Source organism: Brachycentrus maculatus, unplaced genomic scaffold (assembly GCF_059751285.1).
Source record: "Brachycentrus maculatus isolate JH-2025_06_01 unplaced genomic scaffold, ASM5975128v1 h1tg000295l, whole genome shotgun sequence".
Taxonomy (NCBI): domain Eukaryota; kingdom Metazoa; phylum Arthropoda; class Insecta; order Trichoptera; family Brachycentridae; genus Brachycentrus; species Brachycentrus maculatus.
Window position 1 is genome coordinate 97,588 of NW_028281046.1, and position 18,398 is coordinate 115,985.

An 18,398-nucleotide genomic window follows, 5' to 3' on the forward strand; every position below is an offset into this window, starting at 1 on the left:
TATAGCATTATCTTGCTGGTGTGAGAGATAAGTGCTATTGTCCTATAGTTTTCACACTTTTTGGATGAGCCTTTTTTGTGAAGAGGAATGAAAACAGATTCAGCCCATTCCTGAGGCCATGTTCCCGTTCTCCATATGAGGTTGCAGAGATCCAGCACTGTTTTTATGCCCTTATCCCCTAGTTCTTTTAGAAGCTCGGCCTGTATGCAGTCATTGCCGGGGGACTTGTTGCATTTTAGTTTTTTCAGTGCATTTCGAATCTCTTCTTCCAAAATGTCGGGTTCCATGGTTTGATTCTCAAAGGAAGGACTTCCTGCTGTTGAGGTCTTGGCATATAGTCCGGAGCAGTAACCTCGCCATCTCTCCAAGACGCTGCCAATGTCCGTCAGAACGCTTCCATTTTGGTCCTCTATTGCCCATGTCTGAGGTTTGAAGGCACGGGTTAAGAGTTTAACCTTTTGGAAAAGATCCTTTGTAGTGACGCTATTCGCTTTATCTTCTATCTCAGCACAGATATCCGAAATTTGTTTATTTTTGTCTCGTCGGCAATGTCTTTGTATATCTTTATTGAGCCTAGAGTATTCTTGTCTCGCTTCTGCAGATGAGGTTCCTTTTACTCTCATCGCTTTTCGCTTTGATATCATATCCCATGTGGGGTCTGATATCCAAGATTTCCTCTTTTCATTTCTCGGCTCCTGATATTTCATTGCAGTCTTGACAATTTTCTCTTTGAGACTGTTCCAACGCTGTTCGACATTTTCTGAGGAGTTTACGTTGAAATCAGCGTCTTGTTTCCTGATATCTGTGCCAAAACATTTAATTGCTGGCTCATTGAGGTTTAAAGTTTTAAACTTATCCCTTTTTATAATTTTGAACTTGGCTCTGATTTGTGCAATCAGCAGATTATGATCAGAGCCGCAATCTGCACCAGGATAAGTTTTAACATTACTTACCTGACCTGCAGCGGCTATTTATCATGATGTAATCAATCTGGTTGCGACATCTATCACCCGGTGATATCCATGTGTATAGGCGTCTGATGTGCTGTTTAAACCAAGTATTCATGATTATCATTTTTTCTTCAATAGCAAATTGGATCAAACGTTCACCTCTATCATTTTGGGTGCCAATTCCATAATGGCCAACTGCACCTTCGAGGTAACTGTTTGATCCAACTTTTGCATTGAGATCACCAATAACCATCGTTATTTCTTTATTGGGTATTTGAGCCAGCGTATCTTTGAGAGCAGAATAGAAAATATCAATAACTTCATCTGGAGCATCGGCAGTCGGTGCATACACTTGTACAATATTCATTTTGCAGGGTTGAGTGTTCAGTTTGATGTGGATCATTCTGTCATTAATGGGGTTATATCCGATGACAGACTTACTTAACTGAGATGTTAAAATTACCGCTACCCCACTAAATGTTGCATTTGCATTGCCTGAGAAGTATATTGTATTACCGTTTGCTGTTGTTAAGTGTCCACTTTCGGTCCAATGTGTTTCTGAGACTCCTAATATGTGTATGTTATGGTTGGTCATTTCTTTTTCTAGAATATCCGTCTTTCCTGGCAGGCGTAATCCTCTGAAATTCCAGGTGCCAACTCTGTGTGTATTACGCACGGATATTCTTCTTTGTAATATATTTTTTTAAATAATATCTCTCTTAGTTCCCTACAGATTTCAATAAGAATGTTATCGATAGTCTTGTGATATTTCATATTAATTTATTAGCCAATAATCACACATCGTGATATTAATCTATTGCCGCGAGAGATTAATTTTATTTTGAACTATGAATTTTTTTTATTAAAAAAAAATTAATTTGTAAAAATGTATGAAAAAATGCACGTGCCGATTGAATTAATGTTTATTCTTAATGTAAAATAAATAAATAAAAATATATTGAACAAAATTCTCATAAAAAATTCAATATCGTACTCTCTACTTAAGTAATTTTTTTACTCAGAAACAAACTGTGTAAATATTTTATTATTATTTTTGAAAAATATATTAATATAGTGCCTATCAACGACTATAAATATTGTTTTCTTAATACATTTCGAAAAAATCCTCCAAGCAACCGCGATATTTCTCTTAATTTTTTCGAAAATCTCTAAAAATTTACTAAAGTACTTACCTGTGACAAGTCTGGGTAGATACATAGATAAACTTAAATTTTGCAGCCATAAACTATTTTCGTTTGACGTTCGAATCCCAACTCCATAATATTGTTTAGCGGGTTGTCAAATTTGCTGAAGAGATTATCCAACATGGCGGGTTTGCTGGGTACCGTTTTGAGAAAAAGTGTCACCATTCCACAAGGGGCGGCCCTCGTAAAGAATATCCCGGCCGTTCACAACGTCAGGTAAACCCCGCACGTTTATTTGCGCAATATACGCCGTTATTTGTCATTTCGCCGCGGTCTTTGACGAGATTATGTAATGAATTTTAGGTTAGACTTGGAGTAATTTTGTTTTATTTTTCTAGTTTTAAAAGAGGCGCCGCTTGGTATCCGGATGTCGAGTTCGCGAAACAGTTTTCTGGACCAGTTATGTACCCTACACCGGAGACAAAGAATCTCACTCTTCACCCTTATAACGGTAAAATATATTTTACATTTTCTTCGTAGGAACTGTGACTGACGTGCTGTTCGTGAGGATATTCAGGCAGCTGCCTAAATATTTACATAAAAAACTAACTAATTATCAACAACATTTTGAGTGTGTCCAAATTATTTATTTATTTCAAAAACATATCACATACATAAGTCATATATACATATAATATTCCCGATGAGTAATTTCTATTTATCATTTTGGGACATGGGATTAAGGTTAACAAGACTGGAACACAAATAATAAAGTAACAATTTTTTTTTTTAAATAACCAAAACTAATACTAATACATGGCAAAATATAAAAACAATAAACAGGTATAATAAATAGGCACGAGAAGCATATTTAACTAACTAACTAACTAACCATCACGCCGCTTCCCCGCAGGGGTAGGCAGAGAGAATAGAGTGCCACACCACTCTGTCCTTGCAAACATTCTTCGCCTCTTCCACGTTCATGCATCTCCTCATACATACCCGCCGATTGTTACGACTCCTAACCTGACCACTTTCAAGTATTTGGCATACCTGATCGTGCCATGTTTTTCTCGGTCTTCCTCTGCTTCTTTTCCCGCTAACATTCGCCTCATAAGAGAAGCATATTTAAAAGAAATAAATGAGAAAACATAAGGTAAGAAGCATATTTAAAATAAACAAATGAGAAAATATAAAAAATGAGAAAGTATAACAAATGAGAAAATATAGAAAAACATAAGGTAAAAACAAAATAAGAAAATATGACTAATCACTCCGTAGTGTAATGGTCAGCATGCTCGGCTACCGTTCTGGAGGTCCCGGGTTCGATTCCCAGGGGGGTTTAATAAATATAAGTGATTTTTTCACTCTGATTTGGACTAAGTTAATCATTCTTATTCAAAGTGTATATGGTGACAAGCTTGTATCACGTCAAGTTCTGCTGTTACAGTCATATTATGGTTTGTATGGAGCCCATACGTTGAAACCGTAATAGTGGTTGCTATCTAGACATGCTTTAGTCTAAGGTCTAAGGGATTAAAAAAATGTATTGATAATTATGGAGTAACATATGGATACCATGTGATAAAACATACGGATACCATGTAGGTATACACAGCGTCCATAGGGTGAATTTTGTGGACGGTGATAATACATACGGATACCATGCTGACACCATGAAGGTACACACACCGTCCACAGGGTGATTTTTATGGACCGTGATATAATACATACGGTTACCATTCTGACACCATGTAGGTACACACAGCGTCCATAGGGTGATTTTGATGGAAGGTTAATATACATATGGAAACCAGGTTACACCATGTTGGCACACACAGCGTCCATAGGGTGAATCTCATGGACGGTGATATGATTATATAACACTGTGTTTATATAATGCAGTGCCCTATGCACCATTGGGGTGCGGATAAGGGTTTGAATTTAAATAAATTTGTACATATTTCTCTCTCTTTATCACAATTGTTGTGTTTGCAGGCAATGTGGCCCCTATCGAGAAGGAGATAAGGAACATGTTCCTGAACTTCGGTCCGCAGCACCCTGCCGCCCACGGAGTGCTCCGATTGGTGCTCGAGCTGGACGGAGAGGTAATTCACAAATACCCATCCCAGAGGATGGCACTACTCATAGGGCGAGACCAAACTGGGCTAGCAGGATGTCGCCGTAACTGTACATTGTCAAATTCACCCCCTGTAGATTTTTATTTTAAAATTGCCTTATAATTATCGCAATCATGTGTTTTGCACTGCCCATATCGCTCACTCCTTTCAACAACGTCATATATCAAAAATTGTCAATTTTCAGTTGTGCATGTTTTTGGAATGCCTAGAAAAATGTACTATATCCCAGCAAAAGCGGCATATTTTGAACTTAATATTTACCCGCTACAGGGCGGAGAGTATTGTTTTTGCATTTTTAAGAAAAGGTATTGTTTAATAATTTTTTTAAATATACTTAATATTTTTCAAATGGAGAAAAAACCTTCAGGTTTTACCTAAAAATATCTGTTGCACAGTAAAACCTTTGAAATTGTTTATTCTCCATTTGAAAAATACTTAAAAAATACCTTTTCTTCAAAATGCAAAAAACAACACTTTCTGCCCTGTAGCAGGTTAATATTAAGTTAAAAAATATGCCGCTTTTGCTGGGATATAGTACATTTTCTGGGCATTCCGAATACATGCACAAACGAAAATCGACAATTTTTGATATATGACATTGTTGAAAGGAGTGAGCGATATGTTCATAGTCAGTTAGAATTTGCATCTCCCGTTTGGAACCCCCAATACAAAAGCACGCTCGGCTACCGTTCTGGAGGTCCCGGGTTCGATTTCCAGAGGGGGTATAATAAATATTTTTATTTTTATAAATAAGTGGTTTTTTCACTCTAATATTCATTCAATATTACCCTGGACCGGTACCTGAAGCGGAGCGCTGATCGCCTTTCCTTCATGTGAGAACACTGCGTTTATATGATGCAGTGCCCTATGCACCATTGGGGTGCGGACAAGGGTTCGACTGATGTGTGCCTGGATATGTAGAGACTGTTTTCACGTATGGTTGTTTGGCTGTGTTAGTTGAGTGTTGTGGCTATAGTGGCGCTCCCCGCTTGCAGACGGTGCGCAGCTCCGACCCGCACATCGGGCTGCTGCACCGCGGCACAGAGAAGCTGATCGAGTACAAGACGTACACGCAGGCGCTGCCGTACTTCGACCGCCTGGACTACGTGTCCATGATGTGCAACGAGCAGTGCTACAGCCTGGCCGTGGAGAAGCTGCTCAACATCGACGTGCCCCTGCGCGCCAAGTACATCCGAAGTAACTCCCCCTCCATTACTTGCCAACTAACTAACTGCATGTGCAGTCCTTATCATTCATTCTTCACCTCCAGTACTTGCTAACTAACTGCATATATAGTCAGAATGTAGCACTCTCCTTATCATTCATCCTTCACCCCCAGTACTTGCTGACTAACTACATATGCAGTCGGAATGTAACACTCTCCTTATCATTCATCCTTCACCCCCAGTACTTGCTGACTAACTACATATGCAGTCGGAATGTAAAACTCTCCTTAGTACTTAATCCTTCAGTAATTGCTAACTAACTGTGTAGTCAGAATGTAACACTCTGCTTATTATTCATCCTTCACTTTGTGTAAAACCACTTTAATAAACACTTATTCACCTCCGTAGTGTAATGGTCAGCACGCTCGGCTACCATTCTGGAGGTCCTGGTTTTGATTCTCGGGGGGGGGGTCAAATAAATGTATATGATTTTTTCACTTTTATATTTATTCAATATTACCCTGGACTGGCGCCTGAAGCGGAGGGCTGATCACCTTTCCTTCATGTGTTAACGATCAAGATAAGATAAGCCTTTATATGATGCAGTTCCCTATGCACCTATGAGTATGGATAAGGGTTAGAAAAAATCTTCTACACCCATGGAAGACACAATATGTATACACCCGTGTCGGGTTGTGGTCCCGTGGTTAGTGTCGCGGACTCTGGAGTCAGAGTTCCTGGGTTCGAAACCACTCTACCATAGTTTGATACTTATTTCTAATAATGACACGCTCAGGCTCACAGAAATAGTATGAAATTGAAGTATTTTTTAAATAATGAATACAAAAATATTTATCTTTTTATTTAAAAAAAATATATATACTGTTCACTCCTTTCAACAACGTCATTTATATAAAAACTTGATTTTTCAGGAGATCGTTTTTAAAGTTTAAGAATATAATAAAATGTATTAAAAATAAATATGAAGCCACTTATTGAACTTTTTACTGTGCAACAGATCTTTGTAGGTAAAACCTGAAGGTTTATTCTCCATTTGAAAAATATTAAGTATATTTAAAAAACAAAAACAACACTTTCTGCCCTGTAGCGGGTAAATATTAAGTTAAAAATATGCCGCTTTTGCTAGGATATAGTACATTTTCTGGGCATTCTGAATATTGACGATTTTTGAAATATGACGTTGTTGAAAGGAGTGCGCGATATATTTCCATATTCTTCTTCATCTATCCGAGTTCCTCCGCATTCCTCTTGGTCTGTTTGTGATGTTTAGATGTAACTGGTTTTGTTGTCCGCAGCGCTGTTTGCGGAGATCACGCGCCTGCTGAACCACATAATGGCGGTGGGAACTCACGCGCTGGACATCGGCGCCATGACACCCTTCTTCTGGCTGTTCGAGGAGCGCGAGAAGATGATGGAGTTCTACGAGCGCGCCAGCGGGGCGCGCATGCACGCCGCCTACATCCGCCCGGGCGGCGTGGCCATCGTGAGTATCCAGCCCGCCCGCCTAACCGACCCAACGTCTAGAATTGACGAATATAATGTTTGGAATGAGCTGTAAAGACTTGGCACGATCAGATCAATCAGAACCTAAAATCTTCTTCTTCTTCTTTTTCCATGTTCGCTCCCTAGGTGGAGCATATGGCCAACACGAGTCGTCTCCAAGTCACTCTGTCACGCGCCATCTCCTTGGCTTCCTCCCAGGTCAGTCCGGCGTCTCGAAGTTCCGCTGAGTATAGTCGGTGAATGGTCGTCAGCGGCCTTCCGGGGCGCCGGAATCCTCGGGGTTGGAAGAAGAGACATGAGGGGTTGATGCCCTCAGGTGGCATTCTAAGGACATGTCCCAACCATGTCCACCTTCTTCTCTTCAGGACTTCCAGTATGAGGGGCTGTTGAGTTCTTCTCCTCACATCGTCATTCCTGACGAAGTCATACCACTTTATACCCAGTATTCGCCTCAGGCATCTATTTTTCATTATCACCTAAAATCTAGCGGTGTCAAAAGTCTGCGTAATCGGAGGTCATGTATGACTAGATGTATGGATGTGAAGGAGGCGAGGAGTGTATGTCATGACAGAAGAGTGTGGCGTTCCATCGTAGTAGTAGTAGTATTAGTAGAATGAACTTTGAACTGACTCGGTCAGCCTCGCAATAGGCATTACTATCTTCATTAGACGGCTGTCCAAATTTAAAACGCAGTAAGGGACATTTTTTTTGTAGTACGTTTTTTTTGCATTTTTGGACTAAGTAGAGTCTACTTAATCCATAAATGCAAAAAAAAACGTACTACAAAAAAATGTCCGTTACTGTGTTTTAAATTTGGACAGGCGTAGAATCCTAACTTATTTATAGATTTGTTGTTTAATTTGTAGAACTCCATATTAATTTTAAATCAAACACAGATGTTTTTGAGTCTACTAAGTTATATTTTATCAACAAAAACACATAAAAAATTATACTGTGACAATTGTTTCGCCTTGTTAGGGCATTATCAAACGAATGTGAAGAATAAATGGACTACGGTCCTTATGTAGCTATACAATTCTAAGTGACAGTTTTAACACGTGCAGCAATAATTTATGGGAGACAACAGTAGCTAATGGGGGATGTACATAGGTACGTACCCTTATATTTATTTTCTGGGAAAGGAAGAATTTATTGACGTGGCCATATTTTAGAGAATTAATATTTTAAAGCTTAATACAATTGTTGGTAAAATTATTTTTAAGAATTTATATATGTAGATGTAATTATTAGTTTTATAAGGGGGGTCAAATAAATGTAAGTGATTTTTTCACTCTTATATTTATTCAATATTACCCTGGATTAGTACCGAAAGCGGAGGGCTGATCACCTTTCTTTCATGTGTTAACCATCAAGATAACACTGCGTTTATATGATGCAGTGCCCTATGCACCATTGGGGTGCGGATAAGGGTTTGAAGGAATGAATGAATGGAAGATATTGGTAACAATAAGGCCCGCCAATGTACTAATTATTTTCCGTACATGAAGTTTTAATAAATACACACAGACCTCACTTTGCGTAGCAGATACGTTCCAGAATAACGCGACGAAAATTGATATTTACTAAACGGGAAATTACCTTTTAGAAAATTTAAAAATGATACTCTGAATAATTATTTTCACCCTTTCCACTGTGACCATTTTTTCTTTGAAAAGACGCAAATTGAAACGACGCAAAGCGGGGTCTGAGTGCTGTTGACTTTGTGGTGATATTGTGGTGTGGGCTGGCGCAGGACATCCCCCTGGGGCTGATGGACGACATCTACGAGTTCTCGGCCAAGTTCGGGGAGCGGCTGGACGAGGTGGAGGACGTGCTCACCACCAACCGGCTCTGGGTGCAGCGGACCAAGGACATCGGGGTCGTGTCGGCCGAGGACGCGCTCAACTACGGCTTCAGGTGACCCGCTAGTGCATCTTCCTTCCTGTCGGCCGTCTCTCCACTCCCGGGTGGAATGGGCTCTTTGACTAACCTTTTAACTGCGTTAACTTTGTTCCTGAAGACGCCCGTGCGCGGCGGTATTTCTCCGTTTTTTAAATGATTACTTTTATCATGTATGTATTTAGTTAAGAAACTATTTAATAGATTTATATTATCCACTGACACTTCGTGATGGAATTGCATTTTTAATTTATTATTAGATTAAAACCAATATTTTTAGCTTTTCCACTTTTTTATTTGACCAGCGACCGGGTTTCGTCGTTACCGACATCATCAGACGGGTGGATATCAAGAAACTATTTATTTTCCTAAACAAAAATGTTCAATGGGATTCGTTGTGCCTTTTTGGTACTCTATAATACACGTGTGTCACATTATTCTTGAAATATATCGTAATATTAAACAAATAAGGTTGTAACATAAATAAATCAAAGCACGCACCGTGTGTCACTCTTGCCCACTGGCGATGCGTAGCGTCGAGAGTGAGACAGATATAGGGCATGATTATGGCGCGGACTAATTACCGACCTCGAGAAAAATCAGGGATCTGTTCTTTTATTTATCCTTGTGATGTTACAAATTATTAGTCAGATATTTCAACAGATGTCATAAGGCCGGGGATTGACGTATTATTTTATCCAAAGTTCCACACCATGAAAAAATCCCTCCAAGTTGAACTGAGGTTGGAAACTTGGAGCAAAGTAATAACACATACGCTTATGTAGGCGCGTATGGGGCATGTTTTGTGAAAACACATACGGTTATGTGAGCCGCGTGGATCCGGCTAATATCCGTCATCATATAAGCATGTCTTATATATGTGTTCAATATTCAAATCAAACATTGTTTTTTGAAGAATAAAATAACTAATTTAAAATGTAATTTTTTCCACATGAATTTTATTTGACAAGCAACCAATTTTTGTCGTAACAGACATCATCAGACCAGTCTTAAAAAATTACATAGTTGTTATTTAATTCTATAAAATGCAGTTCCACTGAGAAATGTCAGTACAAAACTTTTTTATTTATTTATTTTTTTCTTTACAAAAAGATTGTGTTTTTTTATTATTCACACAAATATTTCAATTTCATACTATTTCTGTGACCCTAAGCGGCTCATTATTAGAAATAGGTATCAAACTGTGGTAGAGTGGGTTCCAACCGCGAAACTCTGACTCAAGAGTCTGCGACACTAACCACTGGACTAACTTTGGACTTTCGTAGTGGTATTTATTTTAAAAAACCGGACTGCCGGACGGTAAAATTCCGTATAGTGTACAAGCGCTCTTAGGGCGTTTGTCCACTACACAGGATTTCACAGGATATCGGCAGTCTGTTTTTGAAAAATGAAAAAGCTTACGACAGTTTAACGTGATGGAATTTACGTGCAACGTGTTCACGCACCAATCCAAAGAAAGATGGACAAAAGCACAAGCCAATCCAAGCCAATCATCGTTTTTTAAATGCTAACTGACGTGCCGGACGGTAGAATTCCCGGTAACTCCGGGTAGTGGACAATCGCCCTTATTGTTGTAATGTCAGTAGTACCTGCATATTTCCTATGTACGCCTGAACCAATCTAGCAACCAAAATGTTTTCTTTCTTTGTAATAATGTGTTAATTTAGAAGAATGTCCGATTTTGCAGCGGAGTAATGCTGCGCGGATCTGGCATCAAGTGGGACCTGCGCAAGACGCAGCCGTACGACGCGTACGACCTGCTGGAGTTTGACGTGCCCATCGGGACGCACGGCGACTGCTACGACAGGTTACATTTATCGTCATTTCTATATAAATTTTGACATTATTTTTTTTTTACAATGCTTTATAACATGCTGTAAAATAATTTTTGATATTTTTTTTAAACGCCTCACTTAGCATAGCCTGTGATAATACTCTCATTTACAGTATAAAAAAATATATATAAGAGCATACAACACAAAACAAAGTAAATTAATACAAATAAATATTTAAAAAAAAAAAAAAGGAAAAACATATTTGTTTTTTATTATTAATGAAAAATACTTCAATTTCATAGTATGTATTTTTCTGTGAGCCTAAGCGGCTCATTATTAGAAATAGGTATCAAATTGTGGTAGAGTGGGTTCGAACTGAGAAACCCTGGGACCACAACCCGACACTTCGGATTGTTTCCCATTCCTATATACAGGAGCAACTAGGATGCAGGAATGCAGTCGAAATGCGATCTCTCAGAGGAATGTGCGATAAAACGATGTATGATAGATGTTCGAATAGTGAAATAAGGAAGGAATGCAAAGCTAAAACAAGCATTATCGATAAAATTAAGAAAGGCGTGTTGAGATGGTTTGAACACGTAGAACGAATGAGTGAGGAAAGAACGGTAAAACAAATTTTTGAGGCGAATATAATTGGAAAAAGGAGCAGAGGAAGGCCGAGAAAAACTTGGCACGACGGAGTATGCCAAATACTTGAAAGCGGTCTGGTAAGGAGTCGTAACAATCTGCGGGTATCTATTATCAGATGCACGAAAGCAGAAAAGGCGAAGAATGTTTGCAAGGACAGAGTGGTGTGGCGTTCTATTCTCTCTGCCTACCCCTGCGGAGAAGCAGCGTGTTGTTTAGTTAGTTTTAATTGAAATTCTGATTTGAACGCTCGAGACAAGTTTGAGATATCTAAGTCTCAAAATGTGGTATTTTTGCGTTCAGGTATCTGTGCCGCGTCGAGGAGATGAGGCAGTCTTTGAGGATCATCGACCAATGCCTCAACCAGATGCCCCCGGGGGACATCAAGACCGACGACGCCAAGCTCTGTCCGCCGTCTAGAAACGAGATGAAGGTAACCCCTTAGATTAACAAGTCCATTGTTGCGCGGTATGATACCCGCGTGCTGAGAATTCTTTATAACTCCTTGGTGCGAAGTAGACTCGAGAGTGGCTCCATGATTTGGGGGCCACACGAGCTTAAGTACTCTCTTATGGTAGAGAAAGTCCAAAAGAAGTTTCTGAGGTATCTCTACATGAGAGAGTACGGCTATTATCCTCGGCTCTACCCGACCCAGTTTCTCCAGGGTATGCTTGGCTACAATAGTTTAGAGACTAGAAGGAATGTGTATTTGATGAGGCATTTTTATCCATTGTTGCGCGGTATAATGGATAATCCTGAAATTATCCGGAACATTGGTCTGTATGTTCCTGATAGTTACCTAAGACAGCGTCTGCATAGGTTGTTTCACATTCCTATACACAGGACCAACCTGCCGATGGTTATGCCTGTAGGAAGAGCTACCGCTATGTTGAACAATATTTTATTTGATTGGAAAACCAACAGAATATTTCGACAAAAATAACATAATATGATAAAATACAAAAAAAAAATCAATTACAGGTTTCCACCTAAGTAATTTAAAAATAAAACAATTCAACTAAACTGTCATAAAAGTATGACTATATAGAACATTTCTTTATCAACTGGTCAAATAACATCAACAATTTTTCTTTTAAACATATTAAAAGAAACATTATTGATGTCTATTTCATTGCACATCTCGATTTAAAAATGAATTTTGGTAGGACTTATCACATTGTATCACATGGTATCACATTGGATATTGATCTGATACATGTGTCCGAAGAAGTTTTCCGAAGCAGGATTCTTCTACACCTTTAACAAGAGTCTTATTGATTACTTTTTTATTTGTTTTTTTTAATGTATACGCCTTAAATGTTAGTTTGTTATGTATATATTAATTATTGAATAAATTGATTTATTATTATTATTAACCCCCCCTCCCCTCCCGCTGATATGTATTTAATACAACTCTACTCTAATAATGAGAATATCAATCGAAAATATAAAAGATATCGCTCACTCCTTTCAAGAACGTCATAAATCAAAAATTGACAATTTTCAGCTGTGCATGTTTTCGGAATGCCCAGAAAATGTACTATATCCCAGCAAAAGCGGATTATTTTTAACTTAATATTCACCCGCTACAGGGTAGAAAGTGTTGTTTTTGCATTTTGAACAACAGCTATCTTTATCTAACAGTCTTTGTGGATTGTATTAAACAATATTAGACAGTATAAATCCGCTGTCTAGATGTTGGCATGACGATGGAGCAGAATATGTGCAAAGTGATATATGCTTGCAGACATCCATGGAGGCGCTCATCCACCACTTCAAGCTGTTCACGCAGGGCTACCAGGTGCCGCCGGGGGCTACGTACACGGCCATCGAGGCGCCCAAGGGAGAGTTCGGGGTCTACCTCGTGGCCGACGGCTCCTCCAAGCCTTACCGGTCAGTACGGCCGCTATTATAGCCAATCGCTATTTCTAGAACATGTAGAACGAATGAGTGAGGAAAGAACGGTAAAACAAATTTATGAGGCGAATGTAAGTAGAAAAAAGAGCAGAGGAAGACCGAGAAAAACATGGCACGATCAGGTATGCCAAATACTTGAAAGTGGTCAGGTTAGGAGTTGCAACAATCGGCGGGTACGTATGAGGAGATGCATGAACGTGGAAGGGGCGAAGAATGTTTGCAAAGACAGAGTGGTGTGGGGTTCTATTCTCTCTGCCTACCCCTGCGATTAGCTATTTTTAGGTTTGCCGACTTGTTGCCGCGTTTTGTAATCACGCTGGGTGGTCGTATTTTCAAGAGATACCAGAATAAAATTAAAGAATGCTGTACTTACAGTTAACGCTTTTATAGATATTTACAGATATTTACAAAATACTTTATATAATCTATATATAATTTAATTGAATAATAATTAAACCCTTGTCCGCACCCCAATGGTGCATAGGGCACTGCATCATATAAACGCAGTGTTATCTTGATTGGTAGTTAACACACGAAGGAAAGGTGATCAGCCCTCCGCTTCAGGTACCGGTCTCGGGTAATATTGAACTGAGGTTCGAAACTTGGAGTAAAGTAAAAACACATACGGTTATGTCAGCCGCGTACGGGGAATGTTTTGTGAAAACACATACGGTTATGCGAGCCGCGTGGATCCGGTTAAAATCTACTGTGACACGTGTTTCGATGCATTCCGCATCAGTTTCAAACGCCGTTTGTGAAGCTAATTCTAAATTTTGGAGTTGGGTCCTTGGGACGTAGAAGGTTGAAGAGGGGGTAGTAGCTGTTTCTTATTTTTATTTATTTATTTAATTTTTATTATTAATTTTAATTTTTTTTTCTTGTCAGTAGGAACATAGACAAAAAGGGGGAGGCTTTAGTCATTGTCATATTGTTATTATGGGTTTATTGTTACTTATATTTTTATGAATTTCTATTGTTTCAAAATGTTGCAGTTTATGGCTTTTCTTAGTGATTATTTTTAGGAATGCATTAAAACACGTGTCACAGTGGATTTGAAGAAATAGTGGTATTTACTAAGTAAAACATTAATTAAAAATAGATAGATTTTACCACCAAGTGACTGCCGAATCAATTAATGAAATTACGCTATGTTTGTCTGCCTGGATCAAATAAGCATTAATGATTTTTTCACTCTAATATTTATTCAATATTACCCCGGACTGGTACCTGAAGCGGAGGGACAGCCCACCTTTCCTTCGTATGCTAACTAACAATCAAGATAACACTGCGTTTATATGATGCAGTGCCCCATGCACCGTCGGGGTGCGGAGGAGGGTTGGACTGACGTGTATCTAGATATGTAAAGACTGTGGTTCACGTGTGGTTGTTTGGCTGTCCCGGGCGGCGACTAGTCGATAACAATGAATGAAATCTAGCTACAGCTTATGCAACACTGCTCAGTTCCTTGGCTCTTTATGTTTAACACTTTGATGAAGAATTCATTAGGAAAAAATGCGGGGTTTTTTATTTCAAACACCAGATATATAGTTTCGTCTCGCTAATCTGAATGAAAATACAGTAAACCCCCCTAAAATTTTGAGATAGGTACCCAGACCCCATAAAAACGCCTACAATGACCACTTAAAAACATCTACAATGACCCCATAAAATTACCTAAAATAACCCCATAAATGCGCCTAAAATGACTACATTAAAACATCTACAATGACCCCATAAAAGTACCTACGAAAACCCCATAAAATCGCCTAAAATAACACCATAAAAGCGCATACAATGACACCATGAAATATCTAAAATGACCCATAAAAACGTTACCTTATGACCCCACAAAAGCGCCTAAAGCGACCCCATAAAAGCGCCTACAATAACCCCATAAAAGCGCTTACAATGACCCCATAAAATCACCGCTAAATGACCTCATAAAACCACCTACAATGACCCCATAAAAGCACCTATAATGACCCTCAAAAAAGCACCTCCCCATAAATGCACATATAATTACCCTCAAAAAAGCACCAACAACGAACCCATAAAATCACCACCAAATGACCTCATAAAAGCACCTACAATGACCCCATAAAATCATCACCAAATGACCTCATAAGAACACGTACAATGACCCCTTAAAATCACCACCAAATGACGTCATAAGAACACATCTTAAAATGACTACCGAATGACTTCATAAGAGCACCTACAATGACCCCATAAAATCACCTACAATGACCCCGTAAAAACGCCAAAAATGACCCCATAAAAACGTCAAAAATGACCCATAAAAGCGCCTAAAATGACCCCATAAAAAACCTACAATTACCCCTATAAAACGCCACCAAATTACTCTATATAAGTGCCTAAAATGACCCCATAAAAACACTTACTCCTGGCACTAATTCTTGTCCGTATGCGCCCGACAACAGTGTGATGAAATATGTTTACATAATAACACCAGTCTGATGATGTCGGTTATGACAAAACCCGGTTGCTGGTCAAATTAAATACATGTGGAAAAAATTACATAGTTGTTATTTTATTCCATGATGAAATTCGAAAAAATTTTAGTTTTATATTTTTTTCATAGTTGTTATTTTATTCTATGATAAAATTTGAAAAAACGATTTGTTTTGTGTCCGCAGTTGCAAGATCAAGGCGCCCGGCTTCGCGCACCTCGCGGCGCTGGACAAAATAGGCAAGAACTCCATGCTGGCCGACATCGTGGCCATCATCGGCACCCTGGACGTCGTGTTCGGGGAGATCGACCGGTAGGCCCCCGGCCGCCCGGCCCCCAGACACCCGGGGCCCCCGGGACCCCCGAGCAAACTTCACTCTAACAGTTGCCTCTGCAGTAGGAATTTAACCTTCGCCTCCCGGCGATATGTATTTACTACAACTTGACTTTTCAAATGAGAATATCAATATAAAATATAATAGATACGGCCTCACAATTTTTGTATTTCTCCGTAATACAATTATGTATTACACAAAAGTAAATAATAATAATATAATATAAAAAAATAATAATAATAAAACCCTTATCCCCACCCCAATGGTGCATAGAGCACTGCATCATATAAACGCAGTGTTATCTTGATCATTTACACATGAAGGAAAGGTGATCAGCCCTCCGCTTCAGGTACCAGTCCAGGGTAATACATATTACAGTGAAAAAATCACTTATATTTATTTAACCCCCGCTGGGAATCGAACCCAGGACCTCCAGAACGGTAGCCGAGCATGCTGACCATTACACTACGGAGGCGGACAATATAATATAATAAAATATAAATTTATTCATTTGCAGCCACGGAGATAAATAATTTGTGAATAAATCGGGGATGAGATTACCAATACGCAAACGTTTCTGTGTGTGCGCCACGCACGTGTGGCGTGCTTTATAAGTATACACACATATGAGCAGATCGTCTTGCGTGGCGGTCGTGTCGCTACGCCAGCTATTGCGGACACTTGCGACGTATTTTTTTCTCATTTTCAGATAATTACCAGAGCTAACATTACAAAATTGTTACATTTCACTTTCAACTATGGTCGATAAAAGCAACATTTAGGGATATTCACATTTTTCCCGTTTTTAAACTACATTCATATGGTGTACAAAATACATATCACCGGTGCAGGGGTTTTTTTAAAAATTACCATACGAGCATTTTGAGGTAGATTATTGATTATTGCAACGGCTGTTTGATCTGCTGAAGGCATTTTGCGATCCACAGTTTGCCGCTAGTTGAGGTCCAGTTTGTATAATTTAAAATCCTTTGTTTTTGTAAATAGTTATATAAAATAAGGCTATAATAAATGTTTATTTATATTTCTGTTTTATCCATTTTTCCCAACCTTTTTGAACCCAAATGGTGCATAGGGCATCGGACGAAATCCTCGCGGTGTTATTTGGATTCATTGCTGATTTTGACTGATGAGTTTTAATGAGGATTTTATGTACAACATTTTGAGTGTGTCCAAATACTTGTTCAGAAACATGGATTATCTCCAATCAGGGGTTGTTTTTTGACACCTCAACATAGATGAAGAAGAATATGGAAGTCTGGGTATTTACGGAGCTTACAACCGTCTTAGGCTTGGTTAAGTGATCACTTTACACACGTGTAATATTCACCAATTCTACCCATTGATATTCAGTTAGTTTTTAGGAGCGGCATATTTTTAACTTAATATTTACCCGCTACAGGGCAGTGTTGTTTTTGCATTTCGAAGAAAAGGTATTGTTTAATTATTTTTCTAAATATACTAAATATTTTTCAAATGGAGAAAAACCTTCAGGTTTTACCTTAACCTTTTAACTGCGTTCACTTTGTTCCTGAGAGACGCCCGTGCGCGGCGGTATTTTGCCGTTTTTTAAATGATTACTTTTATCATGTATTTAGTTAAGAAACGATTTATTTTCCTAAACAAAAACATTCAATGGGATTCTTTGTGCCTTTTTGGTACTTTATAATACACTTGTGTCACATAATTCTTGAAATATATCGTAATATAAACAAATAAGATCGTAACATAAATAAATCAAAGCGCGCATCGTGTGTCACTCTTACCCACTGGCGATGCGTAGCGTCGAGAGTGAGACAGATATAAGGCATGATTATGGCGCGGACTAATTACCGACCTCGAGAAAAATCAGGGATCTGTTCTTTTATTTATCCTTGTGATGTTACTAATTATTAGTCAGATATTTCAACAGATGTCATAAGGCCGAGGATCGACGTATTATTTTACCCAAAGTTCCACATCATTAAAAAATCCCTCCAAGTTGAACTGAGGTTGGAAACTTGGAGCAAAGTAAAAACACAAACGCTTATGTCAGCCGCGTACGGGGAATGTTTTGTGAAAACACATACGGTTATGCGACCGCGTGGATCCGGTTAAAAGATCTGTTGTACAGTAAAAAGTTCAATAAGTGGCTTGTTATTTATTTTCAATATATTTTATTATATTCTTACATTAAAAACAATCTCCTGAAAAATCAAGTATTTGATTTATGACGTTGTTGAAAGGAGTGAGCGATATATATATATAAATAATTAATGAATAAGTAAATTTAAGTTTTAAAATGAGAAATTGATTTATGAAGCAAATTTTGTTAATAATAATAATAATAATAAAATTGGATAACTTATATAGCGCCATTTTCGTAAAAAAATACCTCAAGGGCACGGTG

The 18,398-nt window shown here is 38.6% G+C and overlaps 1 protein-coding gene across 1 annotated transcript; it reads left to right on the forward strand.

Moving 5' to 3' along the window:
* Positions 1-2,217: 2,217 nt before the first annotated feature.
* LOC148304963 (NADH-ubiquinone oxidoreductase 49 kDa subunit-like) lies at positions 2,218-16,222 on the forward strand. Its single transcript, XM_088267432.1, has 10 exons — positions 2,218-2,371; positions 2,494-2,606; positions 4,094-4,203; positions 5,232-5,433; positions 6,719-6,906; positions 8,680-8,843; positions 10,534-10,653; positions 11,573-11,702; positions 13,017-13,162; positions 15,844-16,222. Exons 1-10 carry the CDS (start codon positions 2,277-2,279, stop codon positions 15,971-15,973), a joined length of 1,398 nt encoding a protein of 465 aa, XP_088123558.1. The 5' UTR covers positions 2,218-2,276; the 3' UTR covers positions 15,974-16,222.
* Positions 16,223-18,398: the final 2,176 nt, after the last annotated feature.

Coding starts and splice junctions, on each gene's coding strand:
- LOC148304963 (XM_088267432.1), top strand. CDS start 2,277: ATGGCGGGTTTGCTGGGTACCGTTTTGAGAAAAAGTGTCACCATTCCA. Junction 8,844..10,533: donor GCGCTCAACTACGGCTTCAG/GTGACCCGCTAG, acceptor CCGATTTTGCAG/CGGAGTAATGCTGCGCGGAT. Junction 13,163..15,843: donor GGCTCCTCCAAGCCTTACCG/GTCAGTACGGCC, acceptor TTGTGTCCGCAG/TTGCAAGATCAAGGCGCCCG.